This window comes from Corvus cornix, chromosome 4, assembly GCF_000738735.6.
Source record: "Corvus cornix cornix isolate S_Up_H32 chromosome 4, ASM73873v5, whole genome shotgun sequence".
NCBI classification, from domain to species: Eukaryota; Metazoa; Chordata; class Aves; order Passeriformes; family Corvidae; genus Corvus; species Corvus cornix.
The window spans coordinates 25,083,816-25,104,603 of NC_046334.1; the positions used below are offsets into that span (position 1 = coordinate 25,083,816).

The 20,788-nt window shown below is 37.9% G+C and overlaps 1 protein-coding gene across 1 annotated transcript in view; it reads right to left on the reverse strand.

The window, feature by feature from the left end:
• The window catches only part of LOC104697174, a 56,994-nt gene that overhangs the window by 24,887 nt on the left and 11,319 nt on the right, over positions 1–20,788 (reverse strand). Inside the window, exons 9-13 of the mRNA XM_039551572.1 lie at positions 15,583–15,779; positions 13,199–13,263; positions 12,828–12,934; positions 9,551–9,662; positions 5,904–6,003 (exon numbers count right to left, since the gene is read on the reverse strand). Coding sequence (XP_039407506.1) covers positions 5,904–6,003; positions 9,551–9,662; positions 12,828–12,934; positions 13,199–13,263; positions 15,583–15,779 — 581 coding nt within the window. The remainder of the gene's footprint in view (positions 1–5,903; positions 6,004–9,550; positions 9,663–12,827; positions 12,935–13,198; positions 13,264–15,582; positions 15,780–20,788) is intronic.

Sequence of the window (20,788 nt, forward strand, 5' to 3'; positions counted from 1 at the left end):
TCCATGATTCTGCCAGCACACCTGCAGACTCCCAAATTTTGGGTCCAATGGCAAATTTGATCCAAATCGGAAGGATGGAGAGGAATCTCAAGAAAACCAAAGCACACTAACATCCCATGACTGGCACTCCCCTGTGAGCAGAGATGTAGTTACAGATATCCATGTAAATAATACAAGGTGAAGCCCAGTCAGGATACACCTCCTTGCTACAACAGCTTGACCGTTCCTGGTTACCCAGGTATGTTTTATCTCTCCAGCTGCCTCTTGATCTTTTTTATTTTCTCACTCTATAAAACCCATCTGTGGATGGACTTGCAAATAAAAGCTCTTCTAAAAATCACGTATGATACACTGGAAAAGACAGGAAGTTTCTGATAAATTTCATGAACAGAGGTAGCTAGCAAACAAAAGACTACTTGGGAAAACCAATGTTGCTCTCAGTTGGGGCAATTCAGGGAATAGATCCACTGAAAACCAGCCCCAGCAAAAGATGCATAAAATCAGCACCTATTTCAGTATGCAGAACCACCATGTTCTAATACATTATAATCTATGTCATATATACCACACCCTGTAAAATGCCCCACAGCAGAAAGAACTCTGGCTGGAACTTGCAATCAACCTATGAGATGCAAATTTCCACCAAAACAAGCTTCATTCCTTCCAGCTCTCATTATTCCCCACTGGATTTACAGATGGTGGAAAAGCCTGATGTGCTGCCTCCTTAATATTCCCTCTGTCCTATCCCAATCCTACTTGAATGGTCACACCCACTTTTGGATTAATACTTCTTTAATCGACTTCTGTTAAAAAAACCCCAAACTTCTGTACAATTCTGTGTATTTTTCAACAGAATAAACCATTATGCAACATACAAAGGATGCTAGACTGCATGAAGCATTTTGTAAAATGTTTTGGAGTAAAAAAGCATGAAAATGCTCCAACTACTTGAAATCTAAAAAGCTTTAAGCACTGTAAGTTTAATAAAACTTTAAGGTTTTTTTGACGTTTCACAGAATTTCAAGATACAGTGATGTTTCTTGCTGAACAACTTTCAGCTTTTGACCCTTACATTTCCAGTGACTGAATTAGCTCAACCAATAGGTTATTTATGTATTTACTACATATTCTAAGGAATGATTCATGTATTTATATATAAAAAACAGACAAAGTAGTCCACTTGTCAAGCATTATTTTTCTAAAGTGATCGAACTAGAGAAATATGAAATCTCTATTGACCTTTTACAAAACTGAGGTTTTATACTCAGCAGTTCTTACAATATGGTTGAGCACCAGCACAAAATGCATACAACCGTTTTTTTTTTTTACAGAGGTCAACTGTATGTTCTTAATTATTCTATCTATGTCTTCTGAAAACAGCAGATAGTTTATCTTCTGCAGTATTATTCTCAAAAAAATGGGGACTGCAGTAAACTGCTACAACAAGGACATTTCTAAAAGCATCTTCCAACACAGTTAGGACATCAGTCAAAATATTTATATATACTCAAGCACTTTAAAATCTCAAGTTGTATTAACCAGCTGTCATCTTAGTGTCAAACTCCGGTCATTTTAATGTGAAATAAGGGTCAGCACATGATTTCAGCTATTAGTAAAATATTTCTTAGCTACTGAACCCTCACTAAACTATGAAAGCCAGATTCCCACAGTAAAGGCTCTTCTTGAGCCTCTTCTATGCCGCATTTCATTCACAATGAAGTATCTGAATTAAAGAAGACAATATAAATATACTAAATCAACAGAAAGTATTTAAATTCTAACCATTTGGCTGACTGGACTGTACATAATGAAGATATTTTCACTGAATAATACAAACCAGGCCTGTGATTGCTAGCTTTTATGAAGTGAGGGTGAACTGCTATGAACTGAACATTGCAGAACTGCACTGAACTCCCATAGCCTACTACAGATTTAAAAATTTGAGTCTATGTGTCCAGGATTCTCCAGTGCCAAGCACAGGAATCTCACTTTACAGAACAGAAAAATAGCTGTGAAGACCCCACTATTAGGACTGAACAGTACAGACTGAAAATTATTCTTTTTTTCAGGAGACCAACATGCATAAAGCCAAGCAAACTTGCTGGTTGCTGCTAAAAAAACCCCTGGTTATTATCAACTTTCAGACTACTGAGGACTAAACAGAAAGAATAAATTAAATAATTAAAAGGTTAAACTCAAGTATTAATTGTAAAAAAGTATTAAAAGATGGGATAAGGTATGTTTGGGCTTTTTTTTAATAGTATGTATCCCTTTAAGTTCATCAGAACAGCATAATCCAAATGAAAACTGATTAAGTGTTTGAACTTGTGAACTAAATACCATACTCAACAGAAGTTTACAGTAAATGTCTTCCATTCCAAACAGAAAATAAACAACAAATCGCTCTCCAACATGGCACGTCTATTTACAGTAACTTCAAATTCTTCTCTGGGCTTAAGAGTCTCATCTGCAGTTTTAATAATACTTAAAAACAATTTCTGTGGGAGTACACTAATGTGTCCCGCTGGTCTTCAACAAAAACAATGGAAATTTAAAAAGCATTATGAAAAGAAGTCAGGGAATAACTAAGAAAATCTCAGTCATTCACTGTTGACTATGGAAGCTTCTTAAAAAATGCAACAGTCTCAAAATTCTCTCTTGCAGGTCTAACAGGTCCTTGTCTATATTGCAGAGCACAAACACACAGAGGCTTCAGCCCACTTCAACATATAGATAGCATTCCTTTGTTTTACACAGAGGATGAGATTTCGTAAGAAATTGGGAATTTCAGATCAGCACAATGCCTTTAGATGGTTGTCTTTCTACTGATGTGGATGGGAGCGGGGAAGAATCAGCATTCTCAAATTGATCAGAAGCTATACAATATACAATGCTCTCCTTTTATGAGATCTAAGTTTTATTAGCCTTGACATATACAAATGCCCAAAACCTGTATCATATCCAAAGATCATATGCTGCAAAGTAAGTCAGAAGTTATTAAATACTGACATTAAGACTCCAAATTCACTAAAAAGCACATCTGATAACTCAAGACCTAGCATCTGAAGTTTTAAGTCTCTGAAGTGAAGAATTATGAAGATTACTCCTCAACAAAATTATTGTGATGTGCTTTTTAATCACAGGAAGAATTTATTTTCATTTTACTGTTGCTCCCTGCAAAGTCTGAAAAACCACAACTGAAAATTCCCTCAAAAAGTTATCAGGAAAATAGGTAAAAAATTTTGACTCAAGTGATTTAAATTTAGCCTAAGTGAGAAACACCAAAACTAGGCTTTTAGTACTGATTACTAAAGACATTAATCTATTTTACCTACAATTACTAATTTTCATGTTATGGTTTGCCAAAATAAAACTACCTATGAACTCCAGCTCACAGCTCCTCAAGTAGTGACTAGCAGGCTAAAACCACCTGATGAAACACCAGAAGTGACAGTGCTCCTGGATTTCACTACAAAAGATGCAGCAGGAGCTCTTGTGACTCTCCACCCTTATTCTGAACCATCAAACCTCTTTTCTCAATCTCTCTTCTCCTCTACTCCCCATTCCTAAATTTTAGCCAAATTTAAGCTTGGTCCCCTTAAATACTGGTGGAGTTGCTCTTCAGCATTTCTTACAGGGAAAGCAGAACCAAGGACTCTTGATTCACATTCTTTTGTGGTCATGCTTTCTTGCACTATCTCAGGAAACCATCTGTAAAGCAGACAGAATAGTTTCCAGTGTTACTAGATGTTAGAAAGCTTAGCTGATCATCTTCATACAGCTTGCTAAAGATTCTTGGATGAAAGCTGCTATACGTGAGGATTATTATCTGTACAATTGCCTACACATCACTTAAGAGTAACAAACACCAAACTGCTACTGAGGGGAAAGAAGAATAAATAAATACTGTTAAAAACAGTACTCCACAACCACTAGATACAGTTCAGCCAGAAGAGAAAATATTTCCCTTTTTTTTCTTTTTTCCTTTTTGTCCAGTACAGATCTGAAAGTGTACTTTGTTTTTTAAAGGTCACTCTTAAATGTCCCAAAATAACAGAATGAAGTGTTTCAGTTCAGGTGACATCACCCTGCAAATCAACAACTTCTCCTTCCTCCCTGGTGTCCACTATGAAGGATTTGTAATTTGTTCCTGCTTTTCCCCAGTTCTTCATTAAAAGAATATGCAAAACAAGAAAGAAGGGTTATTTGCAATGACTCTCATAGTCACTATTTCACCTCCTGGAAGTGAGCTAATGTAGGAGAGTTGGGAGGGGCATGACCAAGCTGGCAATCTTTGAAACACAGGACTTCATTGTTTAAAGGATTTTCATCAGGAAAAGCCACTCATGCTTAAAATCTCACTTGGTGTGTATCCCCACAACTGCCACCATTTTGGCAGAACAAAGCCACATGAGGCTACATCACACAGATCCACGTGGGCAGCACAAAACCACATTCGATAGGCATGCTCTATCCATGTAAGAGAGAGCAGCCACAGCAATTTTTATTCAGTGCCCAGTGAGAAAAAGTGGTGCAGCACTGTACAGAATGGGACCTCAGGTGCTCACTGCCCAGAGCACTTACACAGAGGGCACACAAGGCTCAGGTTCTGGGTTCTCTGCCTGTGGACGCTCTGATCCTCCCACGAGGGTGACCAAACTGCCATAGGGCTTGCTCTGCCTCTCACTGAAGCTGTGACACTTTGGAGAGTTGTAATCATTTGCAAAAATGTCCCACTGAAATAGAGAGGAGGGGAACAGCTGAGGGAAATGGGGGAGGGAAATGAACACCAGGTGCTGTTACAGGAGAATTCACCTAGGACGACAACAATCTCAACAGTCTTAGGTCTGGCTTCTGTTCCCAAGATCACTTACCCATCTCTACAAGTCTTGTCTGTGGAGCTGCCAGTTTTAAGACAATTAAGCATCAAGAATTCTTTGTTCTGCTCTTCACAGCAAGGTCTGGAAGTCTACACTACTGTCAGAAACTAAGCATCGTTAAGCTGATGCAGTTATTAGTACAACACTAATTACTGTTTGGCGGTGTTGCAAAATTCTAAATCTCACTGAAGAAAGAAAATTAAAAAGATTCTCTGAATCACTGCTTTACACATATTCCACATCAACAAATAGCCTACTAAGCACTTATATCCCAAATCTGACCCTTCTCGGCTTACGCAAGAGTTTATGGGTGCAGGTAATAGAGAAATTTACCACACAACAGCAACACAAAGAGGTGACTGTATGAAGCAGTGCCAGTACATCTTCCACAAATTAAAAAAAAGAACGACTGTGGTTGTTCAAGCACCTGGAAGCATGTCAGTAAACAGCTCTGATACCCTCTGACACTAATCATTTATGTCACAGGGGCCAAAAACCTTTTTGCAGCCCTGTACCTGGCAAGGAAAAGTGCTATTTATCACCAAATGCCTCAGATGATTCCAGAAATAGCCTCTTTCCCATTGCTGCTTATTAGCAGCAGTTCTGTAATTTGAAACAGATTTTTTTTTTTTTTTTGGAGAAAAACTGCTAGAGGATGTTCTAAAAAGCTTAAACTGTTCCTTTAGGAAACAAACCTAGCACCCCAATCATCATCCACACAGACTGCCTAACCCGATTCCACATAGGAAAGTATTTGTTTCATCACTGAAAGCCCTCATAACAAGAACTGAAAGTGTGCCAGCCACCTCAAGGCACAGATGTTCATGTGTAACAGTAACTCAATTTCAATTCTACTCATACTCTACCCAAGCCATGTAGTGCAGATTTTTCACTTTTTCATTCTCCAATGATCAGTGGTAAAAGGAAAAAACTGAACCCCTAATAAAACCAACACCTTCAGACTCCAGAGAATAAAAAGAAAAAGCAACTTTAAAATTTTTAAAAGATGATATGAGTATTTACCCATGCCAGTTCCAGCTGGTGCAATCTCTCTAGAGAAGATTTCTACAGCTTCTCTTTGTTTATGGTGTACAGCAAGCCAAATAACAGCCTCCCGAGGACCCTGCTTCAAAAAGGTTAAAATTAGATCAGCTTAGATGCAGAACATCGGTTAAATTTACAAAACTGAAAAGTAACTGTAGCTCAGCATTCAAGTTAAATAATTTGGTGAATTTTTATCCACCATCACTGTGATTTGCTGTTAACTTTTCATTATCTTTATTTTGCTACCATGGAATCAGTGATTGGGTATTTCAAATCACTAGGACAATGTGCCTTTTCTCCAGCATTCTCCAAGAATCAAGTACTGTAACTAACAATACCAAATACTTGGCTTCACTCTCAGTGGAACTGGCAAACAAACTTTGCTCTTATTCTAAGTGCACTGAGTGTACTCTGGGGCCAAGTTAGAGAGCCAGGTTCACTTCTCTTAGCATCAAGAAGGAAGCAGATCTGCCCACAGAAAAGAATTCAAACCTAATCCTTGGGAGATAAATGTAAGAACAGAACTTGTAAAAACCACATTTCCAAAGAGAAGAGCAGATGCTCCCTCTAAAGGTAAACCAAATCAGTACTGTGCTCCATACTCTAGTCAGAACACCTGTCGTTGCAGATAAGTACTGTCTCTCACTTAAAATTTTACTTCTCGAAAAATTGTATTTTCAGCCACTGAAGGATCAATACACTGGAATCAATACACTGAGTGAAAGCCTCAGAGCAAGCATTAGGTCTTACTGAGGGTAAAGACTATTTATTCCAGAATTTGCAAGCACCAATAGGAACTGTCTTTGCTCTGCCTTTGAATCTTCAAATATGTGAAACATACTCACAATAAAAGTCTGTCTCTGAGTGTCTCTTACTTGTCCTAAAGCACAAGTGCAAGTACATACAAAATGGGACTGCACAAGGTATCAAAACCTACTTGTCAGGAGTTTCTCACACAGCACTACTCTGTTAGTACGGAATTCTGCAGCAGAGCATTTCTTCTCTCTGGAATTCAGCTTTTCTTTTTTTTTTGGTTAATGTACATTAAGTTTCTGAAAATTCTTTGGTAACCTTATATGAAATTCTTGGTTTACTTATATCAATATAAAATTTAAAAGAGGACAAGCTTGACTACAAGATACTGGGAGATTTCTTCCAGTGTTTATATCCTTTCTTTATGTCAACAGGAAAAGAAGTGTTTCATGAAAGCATGAAAAAAATACCTACAGTTGGGTGGGGGGGTTTTGTTTTGTTATTCTATAGAGCTCAGAGCACTTCAAAAATCTCTAAATGCCCTGTCTAATGAATTCTTTTAAATTTGGTAGCTTTTGGTATTCTAAAGAGACCATCATGCTAACAGACTACTAAATCCTCTATTCCAACTCAAATACATGACAAAACCCCTGCAGGAAGAGGATCACTCGTATCAGGTTATACCAAGGGAAGGAAACTACCTACTTTTTAGCTGGTGATCAGCTGAAATTCAAAAATGAGGGGCCTTCTTGTTTTATTATGTTTAATCCAATGCCCTAAACATTCATGAAGCTGAAAGATTATTTTTCTCTACTCCCAATTCTAGTGGCATATACACACAGAGGTACTCTGAGGTACAGCAATGATTAAAAAAAATAAAGGGGAAGCAATTATGTCTAAGTACCCTTAGGTAGACATACTCAGAGACACAGTGCTTGCCATCCTTTCCTATTTCTCAAGGAGATTTCGTGTTATCAGGAGCAGTCAATACTCCACAGAGTAGCTCAGACTACAGTATGCACGTGCACATAAGGCTGGGATACACAGTGATTTCACAGCCACAAAGGAAAACCTTTGCACCAGTTTGACAGTAGTCCAGCCACACCATACATCTATGCTGAGCTACAAATATTGTTCAACTTACCCTGTCTTGGTACTCAACTACATATTTGCTTTTTGTAGAACTTTCAAAACAGAAAGTATTTTCCTTACATGTTAATATACTGCTTAGCACAGTATGGCTCTGGTTTTGAGCACTATGATTTGTAACCCAAATAACCAGTTCTAATTTTTCATGGAAAGACATGGTAGGAAAAGAGTATTTAAGGGACTACATTATCCCTACCTGAAGCCCCAATGGACAAATGCTTTCTCTGGGATTCTCTGACTTTGTATTTTAAATGGAAAAGCAAACTCCACTCGCCAACCCTTTTTCTCAAGCTACCATGGCTGCTTTCCAGATGAAAGCTCCCCTGGCTAGTTTCTTCTAAAATGCTGGAGGAAGTGTGAAGGGGGAAGGCAACAGAGCGCTTTCCTGTATTTCAGCCTTAGCTCTCCCATCCTGTTTCAGGCATGTATGAGAAGCACATACAATGGCAATAACGCTCTGTTTACTTTTAATATAAGATCTGGGGACTGAAGCTGGAAATACAGAAAGTACTACAAATACTCTCTTTCATTTAAAAAATGTCTTTCATGTACTGTAAGCAATGCAAACTGAACAATCAGAAAGGAGAAACTGCTCTTCTTCATTATTCACTTTGTACAATGAGACAAAACTTTCTATATAATAATTTAATTAAAGAATATATTACAATGCATAATGATAAGGAGTTGGCACAAACAAAACACAGACAAGTTGAACATCTGGAACATCTGTTCCTATGTTTCAGAATTTTGATTCTTCACTCAGTAAGACACTTAGAATTGCAGGTTTTATAGTCCTAAAATAAAAAAGACCACATCATAAAAGCTCAGTCTTCAGGAAGCAACTCTTGCTGCTTTGAAGGAAATTGAAACTCAAGCTGAGTTTCACTGAAATGAACAGCTGCAGATATAACTTGACCAATTTCTAAGAGCACTCAATTTCACTAGTAAGAAGTTCACTGTCCTTCTCCATATCACATTCTTGTTTCCTTTAGATACAAACTGTTGGCTATTAAACATCGGCACTCATAAGAACAAACTCAAGAGCTGAGTTTTGCCACGTGTACCTTAAGAGTTTTGCAAGACTGCCACTGACAAAGAAGAATTAAATGCTACTGTTTTGGAACAAACTGAACTGTCTAAATATTTAAAGTGCATCTAAGTGAGGACATGATTTGCAGTCTTTTTCCTTTAAAAAGGACTTTCATTCTCTAGATTAGGAAAACAGACCATGGATAACACAGCTGCAGTGGCTATGGCCATCATTCATATTCTTACATACACAGTCACAAAATACAGTGCAGAGTTACAGTTGAAGATTATTTCTCAAATAGTACTCACAGACAATTTTAAAGTTGTGCAGGCAACATTAATGCTGAGATTTCCTGATTGCAATATTTCTAATGTGGTCTTTTAGCATTTCATCTAATGTAAGTCTATGCCGCAGAAGTTTTTATAATAAGGTATTTCTTGAGATGGAAAACATCAGAACAGAGTACAACATTTTTTCTAAGATTTCATATCAGTGCTTCTGGAAGACCCAATACTACAAAGACCTTGTCAGTATTAATTTTGTACATTAAGTAGTGACAGTGAGTTCTTTGCAACGTGAAGGGGTGAAATTCCCAAGATGATAGTGACTTCCTTTAAAGTTGTGGAAAAGATAACAATATGGAAAGATTAAAAGAGGTCAGTGTAAGTTTAAGAACACTCCACTGCATACTTACACCATCTATACTCCTTCTAGCATGAGGTCCATATGTGTCTTCAGACCCTAAAACCTGTACGTTAACTGCACTGTAATCTTCATACCCAAGCTGACTGAAAATAAGACGAGTCCTGCAACAAATGATTTTTTTATTAGTAAACTATCTTGAAATGATTATCTGAAGAAGCCCTGTGTGGTCCACAGAAGTTAACTCTGCCAAGTAGCTGTATAAAAGATTTTATCAGTTGAAATATTGCAATTATGTTAGGATTATGAAAGTGTTTTGCATTGGTGGAACGTTTTGAAGACACTGCTAATATATCATTGTTGTCATAAATATTAGCACAGTACCTGAAAGAGTAAAACAATGTACAGGACTTAAACACAAAACACAATTTTTTAATTGCTGTAAAGAGATGGAAGGGTGTTCATGCATTACAAATGAGGCCACCTTTATTTTCGATGAGATAAAAAAAATTAAGACAGACAACATCATTTAAGGTAACTAAATTTGCAAACTGTGTCTGTACCAAGTTGTTTTAAATTATTTATCTACAAATATTATAGTTACAGATACTACAGTTCAAAATACATTCTGTGGGTCATTTTTAGCCCTTTCATGTGTTAGTAATGCAACAGAGAATAATGAAAATGAAAGGACACCAGAGACTGTTTCAAAAAGACTTCTTCACACACATATTGCCAGATCGCTTCTGCTTTCAACAATGAATAAACAAGTAAAGAAAGAAGCAAAAGAAGCAATCTTACAAGCTGCCAAAGCTGCTCAATTTCTTAGGCTAACAACTAATTTGACCTGTATAAATGAAGCTCCTTAAATTTGTGCACCTTATTCTGCACTTGCTGCCATTAGACTACTGGGCAGAACTTAACTTGGAACACACTGGAACATGGGTAGCTGAAAGATCATGTCCTTAGAATATTCTTTTGAAACACAGAGACCTGGCCCGACTCGATCAATGGCCTAAGGACAACTGCATGAAGTTGATTCAGTATGGCAAAGTGCTGGCTCCTGCACTTGGGTCACAGCAACCCCAGGTAGTGCCACGGGCTGGGTGAGAGTGGCCTGAGAGCCATTTGGCAGAAAGGGACTTCTAGGTGCTGGCTGATGGCAGCTGAACATGAGCCAGCTGTGCCCAGGGGGCCGAGAAGGCCAGTGGCATCCTGGCCTGTATCAGCAATGGTGTGGCCAGCAGGACCAGGGCAGGGATTGTCCCTCTGTACTCAAGCATTGGTGAGGCCACACCTCAAGTCCTGCGTTCAGTTCTGGGCACCCCACTTTAAAAAGAATATTGAGGTGCTAGAACATGTCCAGAGAAAGGCAGCAAGGCTTGTGAAGGGTCTAGAAAACATGTTTTATAAGGAATGGCTGAGGGAGCTGGGGTTGTTTAGCCTGGAGAAAAGGAGGCTCTGGAGGGACCTCATCATTCTCTACAACCACATGAAAGAAGGGTGTACTGAGGATGAGGCCAGCTCCTTCTATTATGCCTGCAGTGAGAGGGCCAGAGGAAATGGCCTTAAGCTGAGACAGGGGAGATACAGATTGGATATCAGAAAAAAAATTTTTTACTGTTCAGGTTGTAAGGCATTGGAATAGGTTTCCCAGGGAGGTGGTGGAGTCACCATCCCTGGAGGTGTTTAAAAGGTGTCTGGATCTGGCACTGGGTGATGTGATTTAGGGATTACAGTGATGGAGCTGGGTTGATGGTTGAACTTGCTAATCTTAAAGATCTCTTCCAACCTTGATGATTCTATGATTTTATGACAGAAATCAGTAAAAAGACTGATGTTAACATTTCCTAAAGAGTTATAGTTACTGACAGAGCATTCTTTGAGAGGGATCAGAACAGCTTAATTCTTATTCTCTGTCTGGGCTGACATACACCAATCTTTTGATGTGTCAAATAAACAATTCCACATATTAAGCTGTTTAGGACTACATTTGAGATGGAAAATATATTTTTGTATATTGTAATATATTGTTTATTGTAATTTTGTATATTGTAATTTTCAAAACAGAAAACTTGCCCACAGGCATGCCTAATGGGCTAGAGGCCACTTATCACACCAGGTTGATCAGCCTTCAACTACCTCACATCAGGTTTCCTCTGATGATTACTCAAGAGAGCACAGTAGACAGGCTGAATTACTTTTCTAGATGTCACAGAGACAGCAGCACTACAATCTGTTTCAATTAAACAAAAGATTCACATAGTCTGGTCTGAAATAACGTCCAAGAGCAAACACGAAATGGAAAACACACCATTCTAATTTTTTTTCCTAAAATAATCACCTGGCTTCCAGAAAGATTGCTTTTCAGAGGTTCTGAGTCTCCGAGTCTTTGTAACTTCCTGCAGGTTTTTCTATCATTTGATTTTCTCAATAGCTCTTGGACACAAGCTTTTAGCATCTGCAATTACACAGCTCCTATCAGCCTGCTCTCATCTGCCATGTCTCTTCAGGGCAGTTAGAGAACTCCTCCTTCACCACAGGGCTGCACACAGGCACATGAACAAGCACCCTGAGTTCACAGTAAACCTTGCATTTCAGACTTTCCAAGTGTAGTTTCTGCACGGGTCTACAACAGGATTGTGAGGAAGCTTTATATAAAACATGGCACAAGGAAACAGATCTCATAACTAGAAAGACTGGAGTTACTGGAGTAAGCACTGAGAGACTCATGATACGGAATTATACTTAAGAGGAATCCCTCCTTACCCAAATATACTGGCATGATAATACAGCTAGAGGTTTATCAGTCTGTCTTAGAATTGTAAAATTGTTCTAGCAAAAAAAAAAAAGCACAAAACAATCATTGGGTCACATTTTAAAAGGTAGTAAAATAATTGTGTTTTAAACACAAACTTGGTAAACTGCCTACATTTCATATCAGTAAGCCTTTTCAGAAAAAGTTCTGTGAAACTCCTGAAAACTAGTTTCACATGGGTTTATCTCTGGCATCTAACAAAATTTAATCTGAATCACAGCTTTTCCCTCATTAATTTAGGTTTCTCTCCACTATCCAGCCATCTATTTTCAAACATGTTTGGCACTTTTCTCACTCTGTCAAACGTAGCTGAAGTGCAGTTATATATTGAAAACAGGTTTCCTGAACAGGCTACTTAAGTCTTGAAATGTCATCCCAGTAGGAAAACTAAAATCTTCTAGGATTCTTAGAAGGTTAGTAATGTTGCCATTGTGTGCCACTGCTCTATTTTCATCATCTCTGGGAAAAAAAAAAAGCAAGCCAGAACCCCTTCCAAGACTCAAATACCAACCTTTGCAGAATACCTTCCGCAGTGCGTTTTGCTTTTTGTACTGCCTTTGGGCCTCCCACTGGACACACAGCAGTAGCTCTGAAGCCATCAAGATAAGTGGCATTTACCTAACGATAAAGGGATTATGAAGTTACATGGAATTTAGTACTGATGGGCCATAAATGCTCTCTGGCAATCATTATCTATACAAATATACACTTTTTAAACAAGGTAACAGATTTTTACATATCAAATAAGGTCTGCCTTTTCAAATTTTCCTCCTCTTTCTTTTACCCTTGGGGCAGAGAAGATGAGGACAGTGTAAAGTCTCTCCAAAATTTAAGATTTTGTAAATCAAAAAATATCTTTCACTCCACAGAAAGAGACAATACCTTATAAAATGTTGAAGGAGGCAATCCTTTTGCTCCACAAACTTTCACTGCTCCACCATCAAAACCTATAGTGGTTAAAAATCAATATTTAAGCTTCTTCAATATAACTTCAAAGACATTCTTTTGTGATCCATATTAATTAAATGCACTTAATTAAAAAGCAAATCACTGATAGCTCTACTGCCACATAAGAGAGAACCTTTCAGAAAACAGTCCTTCCTGCCTTAGAAAGAACAGCAGCAAACTGGTGACTGAATTTATGACTTCCATAAGCCTTTTAAAAGGGTGACTGAAATGTTTATTCATGCACTTAAAAAGTACTTAACACAGAAAGCAGCCTTAGGACTTTAGAGTCAACAGTTATTTTCCTCTTAACATCCAGTTATTGCACACACACGAAGAGCATACAATTTACTGTAGCTGGCTGGAGTGGACCACAGTCCCTCGGTAAAGAATCAAAACAAGGTGAGAAACCAGTGAGAGCTATTTGCTGATAGCTTAGTAAGTGAAGGGGTAACTTAACTTTAGGTTCCTTGTCAATAACAGAAACAGTCTGAATATGTTCCAGTGCAACAACCATGTTCAGTATTAGGAATATTAATGCCAAAAAAAATGGAGAAAATTGCTGTGATGGCATCAGGTTCAAGCTTGAGCTGGAGAAATTCAATAGGTGCTATTCCTTGAAAATCAGCAGTGCAGGATCAGCACCTCACATTTGAGAGACAGGATTATAGTGTAGTTCACCTGCGCTTGCAAATATTTAAGAAGCAGTTCAAAGCTTTACACAAATACTCTGAAAAGATCAGATCATAACATATTTTAAGAAGTAAATGCCACTAGTACAAATTTTACACACCACTCAAATAACATCATCACTCTCTCTCAAGACTGACATGAGGTTAATTTAACTCTCTCAACATAGAGCTACATCCTTCCATTCAAGTGAAGATCTGGAACAGTTTCATGTTCCAGGTGAAAGCGTAATACAAAGAAAAAACATACCACAAAACCAAATGCATAGCATCCATTGACAAAAAGAAAACAAGCACCTCTCAGCTCAAACACTGCAAGTAATCCAACAGGGCAATAAAGCTGGCAACATAAACAGCAAAATTAGATAGCTTCCCTGTTCTTACGGGTGTACTGGTGTCAAAGCACTTCAAACTAAAATATTTAAGCAATCTGCCCATTTTCCATCTGTTATATTTCTAAGAGGACTAACTGAAAGTTCATGTGAAAGTTCATTTTAAGTTCAAACATGTCATATCAGGTCATTTGCAAGCTAAAAGTTCATAGGAAGGTGAGGGTTTCTTTTTTTAAAAAGAAGACAACTAGGGGCTAAGAGCAGCAAGCTGGCCTTATCAGACTGCCATTTGGTTATGTTGCACAAGAGGATTCACTGTACCATGTTATGGTACTTTATTACTCAAGCAAAGTATTTTTTATGTTACCACATTTTGAGTTTAATCCCACAAAGTTCTTAATTTGAGATTTTGGTTGTTCTAAACTTTAGAAAGACACTAGGCATACTGAAACAAGTTTCATTAGAAGGAAAAAAAAAATGTAATATAGTTGCAGTAAAAAGCAAGCTTTAGATGACTGTAGATAAAATTTTTTTCAAGCTGTCTTACTCAAATTACAGCTCTTCGGATCTGTTAAGCCTGGGGTTTTTTTTGTTTTGCTTTTGAAGCTAAATCCTGAACATACATTATATCCATCTTTAGTCTGTAAAAACTAAACTGTAAACATTTAACTGTAAACTGTTACAAAACTGTTACAAACACTGTTAAGTGTTTTGAAGATAGCAAATGGATTTTTAAAAAAAAAAGATTCTCTGGTGGAAATCCTCTACCTAATCATGCTTCTACCATTTGCTATGACCCACCTAAATGTCTGAGAAAAACACCATTAGCAAGCAGTGCTTTGAAAGACACAGCCTTTCATTGTTACCAATACCTCAAATGCCCCAAGTTAAAACATGTACAAAACATTTTTTTGAGAAATTTAGCTGCAGCTAAAAAATACTGAAATCATAGTGAAACTGTCTCAACGTTGTTCACACTGAATACATAGTTTAAGGACTTGACAGGTACAAGGCATGCATTAAAAAGTAAAGCAAAGGGAGTAGTGAGCAAAAATATAAATTAGTCAGCCAGCAAGAAAAATAAGATTGTGTTTAAAATTTCTAAAGGAATTTCTAGCAGAAGTCCTTGAAAGCATCAGTTTAATACAGTGTAACTCTCTAAGGAACTCATTTAACAAGAAATATGCAGTGAAAAATTACATGGAATGCAATTTCCATGCATATGCATGGCAATTAAAGTAGCTGCTTTTGTTGATAACACACTTAATTGACATGTATCTTTACATGTAAGAGGACTAACCTGGAATTTCAGTGATGGAAACCTGGGAAAAGTCACATGTAACATCTGGTAAAAGATAGCGCTGAGGATTGCCCAATTCATACACCAACTGTTCAGCTACAGTGCCAAAAGAGATTAGTCCCCCTGTGTCTGGTGGTTTGGAAAGAATAAAGTCTCCTTCAGAGGAACATTCTACAATGGGAAAGCCTATGTTGTGCCTAGAATGTGAAAAACATTAAGAAAAAAATCTCTGTAAATACAAAGGAAATGTGAAAAGAAATAACAACACACCAGAATTTTACAGTAATGATCTATTAAATGAAACTTATCAAGAGTTATCATTTATCTGGTTGTTTCTACAGAAAAAAACACCAAAAAAAACACTGAACAAACTGCTCAACTAAAATAATACGAGGATGTAGTCTATTGTCTGGCAAAGAAGCACAGATACAACAACAGATGCCAAATGCAAACATGGATGTGGGGAAGGGAATGGAGAAGGACACTAACAGGAACAGTTCAAGTAAAAAAGCTGAAAGAATTAGAGGACTATGATTAAAGCTGTAAATTTAAAATAAAACAAATGATTGTTAATTCTAGTCCCATTTGGCTACAGCAGCACACACAGTATGACACTGAAGACATCTAAATACATTGTGCACTCTGGATTTGTAAAAAGGCTGTCAAAGCAGGAAGAACAAACTGTGCTGGGAACCTCAGAGATGAAGCGAAGTAGGAAACAGGAATAATCACACCTACAAAGGGTAATTTCACAGGTTAGTAATAAATCATACACAGAAAAGTCAATCAGAAAGCAGAAAGACATGAAAGTTAAGATCTTCAGCAGAGAGAAAACAGAACTAATAGAAAATTATAAGGCACCACAAAAAGAAAAGTAGTGAAATTATGGACATGTTTCTAAATTAAAATATTCCCCTTCCTCCTCACATTCTCAAAGTGTAAAATACAAAAAGTGATCAAATAGTTCATAGTTAGAGGCACATACTGGTCATTACAGTAGCAGGGCAGGATTATGTGGATGAGATCCAGACATCTGCTTTTCTAGCTAAAAAGCTTGCACTTGTTTGCAGAGAATTTGAGCAAAATTAAGAACTTAAAACTTTTCAGAAGTACCTGAGAATTAAAATAAGAGTGCAAATATTCTTCTAAAAAGACTACCTGGCTCCCTTCCCTCTCACAGGAAGTCTGACATTTGTACAAGTGTCCACTTGTTGTCGCAGAAACAAAATGAACGCAAAGAGAGGAGTTAAGGAGATACTGTCCCTTGCAAAAGCTAAACTGTTCTAAAAAGGTCCTAATAATGAAAGGTGGTGAACTTTACCACACTCATTAAAGTCAATGACCTTCAGGTCTTTCATACAAACTTAAAACCAGTCTATCCCTCCATTTAATTATTTTTGGGTGCTAGTGGTAACAATGTGCTGAACATACAACTGAGTATCAGCAAAGGTTACATGAACACAGTTTGTATAACATAAATCCGCAAAGTCTGGAAGAAAGTAAGCAAAAAAACCAGTGAACTCTTAAGGGACATCAGTAAAAGTTCATGGGAGTTGGAGCAGATTCCTTATCATCAAGAACAGTCAAACATAACTCCATTGTTTTAAAAAAGGATTAAGATACAAGATCTGTTACCAGAGATCAGCAACTTTTAACACTTAAAGGGTACAAAATTGAAAAGTATGGTAGCTGTTGGATACCTAGAAAAGCCCACATCAAATCACTAAAGATAATACTTCATTTGACTGATCTTTGAAACTATTTAAACCACTGAACAGATAGAGGAAACAAAAAAGCCCACCCTGGTGAACGCAAAGAATTAAATGGGATCGACAATTTTACATACAGGTTATTCTAGTGCGGGGTTTTTTTGAGGGGAAGAGAGAAAAGATGGTTGCAGGAAGTATGTAATATCCAAAATTTTCAAGTGTGAGATAGATAAAAACAACACCCAAAACACCCCTCAATTCTTGGTCTTGAACAATAAGATATAGTAGCAGACTAACATGTAATTATCCCAATTTTAGATGTAAGGAGACACAGAGGAAGCATCATGATTTGTCCAGTGCAACAAAGCAGGATCAGTGACTAAAGGCTACAATTAAGAAGCTTTTGCCCTCTCAGTGCCATGTTTGTGTGCTTGACCCTATCACCTATCTGTCCTAAGACAACAGCACCAAGTGCCCTGCTAGCAGGCTCAGTGCAGCTTATTCAGATCACATACCCAGAAGAGATATCGCTCCCATGAAAACAGATCAGCCAGTGCCCCCGCTGCAGCCCACTTTGATCTCAGTCATCAGCACATGCAACTCCTACAGTACATTCCTGCACCTACTCCCCAGCTATCTTTGTTTTGAAGGAAGAAGTAAACTGTAGACACTCAACTTCCTACTCTGAGCCACTGAGTCTACTAACATTGATTCAACTCCATTTTGCCCAGCTTCCACTCTCAAAACCCCCAAACCATTAAAAAACAAAACCCAAATACAGTAGTGAGACAAAGTGAGACATTTCACCCCCAATATGGTCAAAATACGGCAAATAATGTTTCCCCCTCAGTGTACACCACCACCCAATGAACTTGCCTATATGGTGAGTTAATTGCAGAAGATGTGCATTCCCCCAGGTTATGCCAGCTCTGAAAGCTTCCCTCACTGTTTTAACAATTCACAACATGGAGATGCAATGATTTGGGTAAGAAGCCCCTGGATTCTACCTGTATTGTAACTGGATGACTGGGAAAATAAAAATACCCAATACTATCTTGTAGCAGATGGCAATGGTAATAACCCATATTATCATACAAATGATTAAGACAAAAATGTTATTTTGTAAATTGCTAAAAGACATTACTTAAAATGAATTTTCACCTTGGAAACAAAACTGGTCTATCACTCCTATGATCCAGTCAAATGACAGCTACTGAAACCTGGCATAAAAAGCTCTTTAGCAGCAGTAGCTGCCTGGATCAGGTATACCACAGGTACTATAGTCACACCATCAGCTTGACCAGTACTTCCACTTTTAAAATGTGACTCTTTGCCTGATTCACTTGTAGGTTTTGCTGAATGACTACACACCATGTGACATCTGCTCTGTGGGGAACGTGCGAACTTCAGGCTGTCCATAACGTATAGCCAAGCTGTACTTTTGTATAGTGTAGCAGGGGAGTAACCACAGAACTATGAACTTTAGCAGCAACTACGGTCATGCATCCAAAGGTACCTTGGCTAAGTGGCACCCTTCAACGATAAAAGAATTGCATCAGTTTAGTGACAAAATCCCTATGTAGGATGAGGTAGTATCGAGCAATGGAAACAATTTTGAAAGGGAACTAATACAATTAATTCTAATTAAATTATATAAATTAATAAAACACAGCACTAGACAGTATCAAGTACTACTTTAAAAATATTTAAGAAGTTATTTTATCACAAGGTCAAAATACACAAGTAATGCACATCAGTTTGTGAAGGGAGCTGACAACTACCATTCTTCAATCCAAAAGGTCTGTTTTGGGTTGCACGTTTGCTACTTAGCAAGTAAATATATTATATACATTAATAAACCAGAGCACTGAATGAGACCAAGATAAGATGACACCTCAGAAAACCCCTCCAAGCTAGATGGGAGCTAATACTAAAGCAGGTCTTAGTGAAGACCTACAGCACAGGGGTAATCAAGTTATAAAACTGGTTTTGCTGCTGAAGTCACCTTCTCATCAACCTAGTCTTACAGCAATCAAGACCCTCAGTCTCCTGTCAAGTTCTCTGCCTGCCAACAACTTACTCTTGGATTAATTTTTTCCATGTAAAATGTTGTTTTTTCTTCAGTTTTGGCTCTCAGAAATGTTACAGTTTATGGGCATATCACAGGTGATAAATTGAGCTGTCTAAGCAGGGATCTCCTCCCTGTCTACTTTGGGAGGATGCACTATTCAGAAGCCTCTGAGGAGCTATCAAGATAACCTTCCTTCTCATTTTGTCGTACTTCTTACACCATCTGCATTACAAGAAAAGTAAAATCCATGACCAGTACACTTTAGTTCAGGGAGAGAGACATTACTTGAGACAGAACACGTATTTCTCCCCTCATAAAGTGTCAAATCCCTCAAGTATCTCATTCTAGCCACTACTGCTTGACTAAGATTACTGGCAATAGAAGATGGGACAGTCAGTGTAATACATTTACTTGCAGGGGAAGTTGCTGCAAGAAAGAAAACAAAACCCCACAGCAATGCATGTGACATGGAAGTGAACCAGGATCCAAGTAAGCTGTGGTATGAACTTTTAGATTTACAGCTAATGCAGTTTCCTGGGATGTGACTCGGTCAATGTCACACCAAGGAGAGCTCTAAGCCAAGCTTCTCAACTCCTCAGATATGTATTTTAACTATAATGCTATTAGGCAAAAAGCAGAAGCTGCTACCACTTCTAGCAGTGTTTTGACAACAGGTTCAAAACCAGTAATATGTCAGGCAAGATCAGCACAAACTTGCAAGGTAAAGGTATAAGCATCTCTTTACCTGTAGGTACCAAAATGTTTCCTAACATGCAATTCTGCTTTAGGCAAAACTTACTGATTGCATCATTTACCCCTCTGACTAGGGCATTTCAGACTATGTCTTGTACCTAAACTTTTAATGGCCAGACAATTTCAGGCTAAACAGACCAGCTGCCTGGTGTTTTCAGCTGCCTGGAATAGATGGTGCTACAGAGAAAAAAATGTTCCACACTGCTGAATGGAACTTGCATGCTGGATTTTGTTCTAGTCCCAAATTGAGAAATCTGGATCCAGCCCTTAAGAGACTACAGCTATTGACTTACCCTTTTGGTCATCACAGGCCAGAGGATTATGCAGTCTCAACTCTTGGCTTAGGGCAAAATGCCAGTGCTTATCATCTCCTCAAAATGATTACTCTACTGATCAGCCTTAGTTTATTCTCTCCTGCATTTCAAAACAAAACAAAACAATGTACTAATCACCCACTGGCACTAAGTAATAGCAAGAGACAGCAATGTCTGGGGACAAATGAAATTAAATAGAAAGCTGTGCATTATCCATATAGTTCTGGCAATACAGTTCATTTTGAGACACGGCATGAATTCCCCATTGGAAGCTGTGCATTAGACATTAAATAGGGAGCTGACCATCATTTCTGCTGACCATCTGCTGATGTATATTACTATACAAATAACAGAAAAGG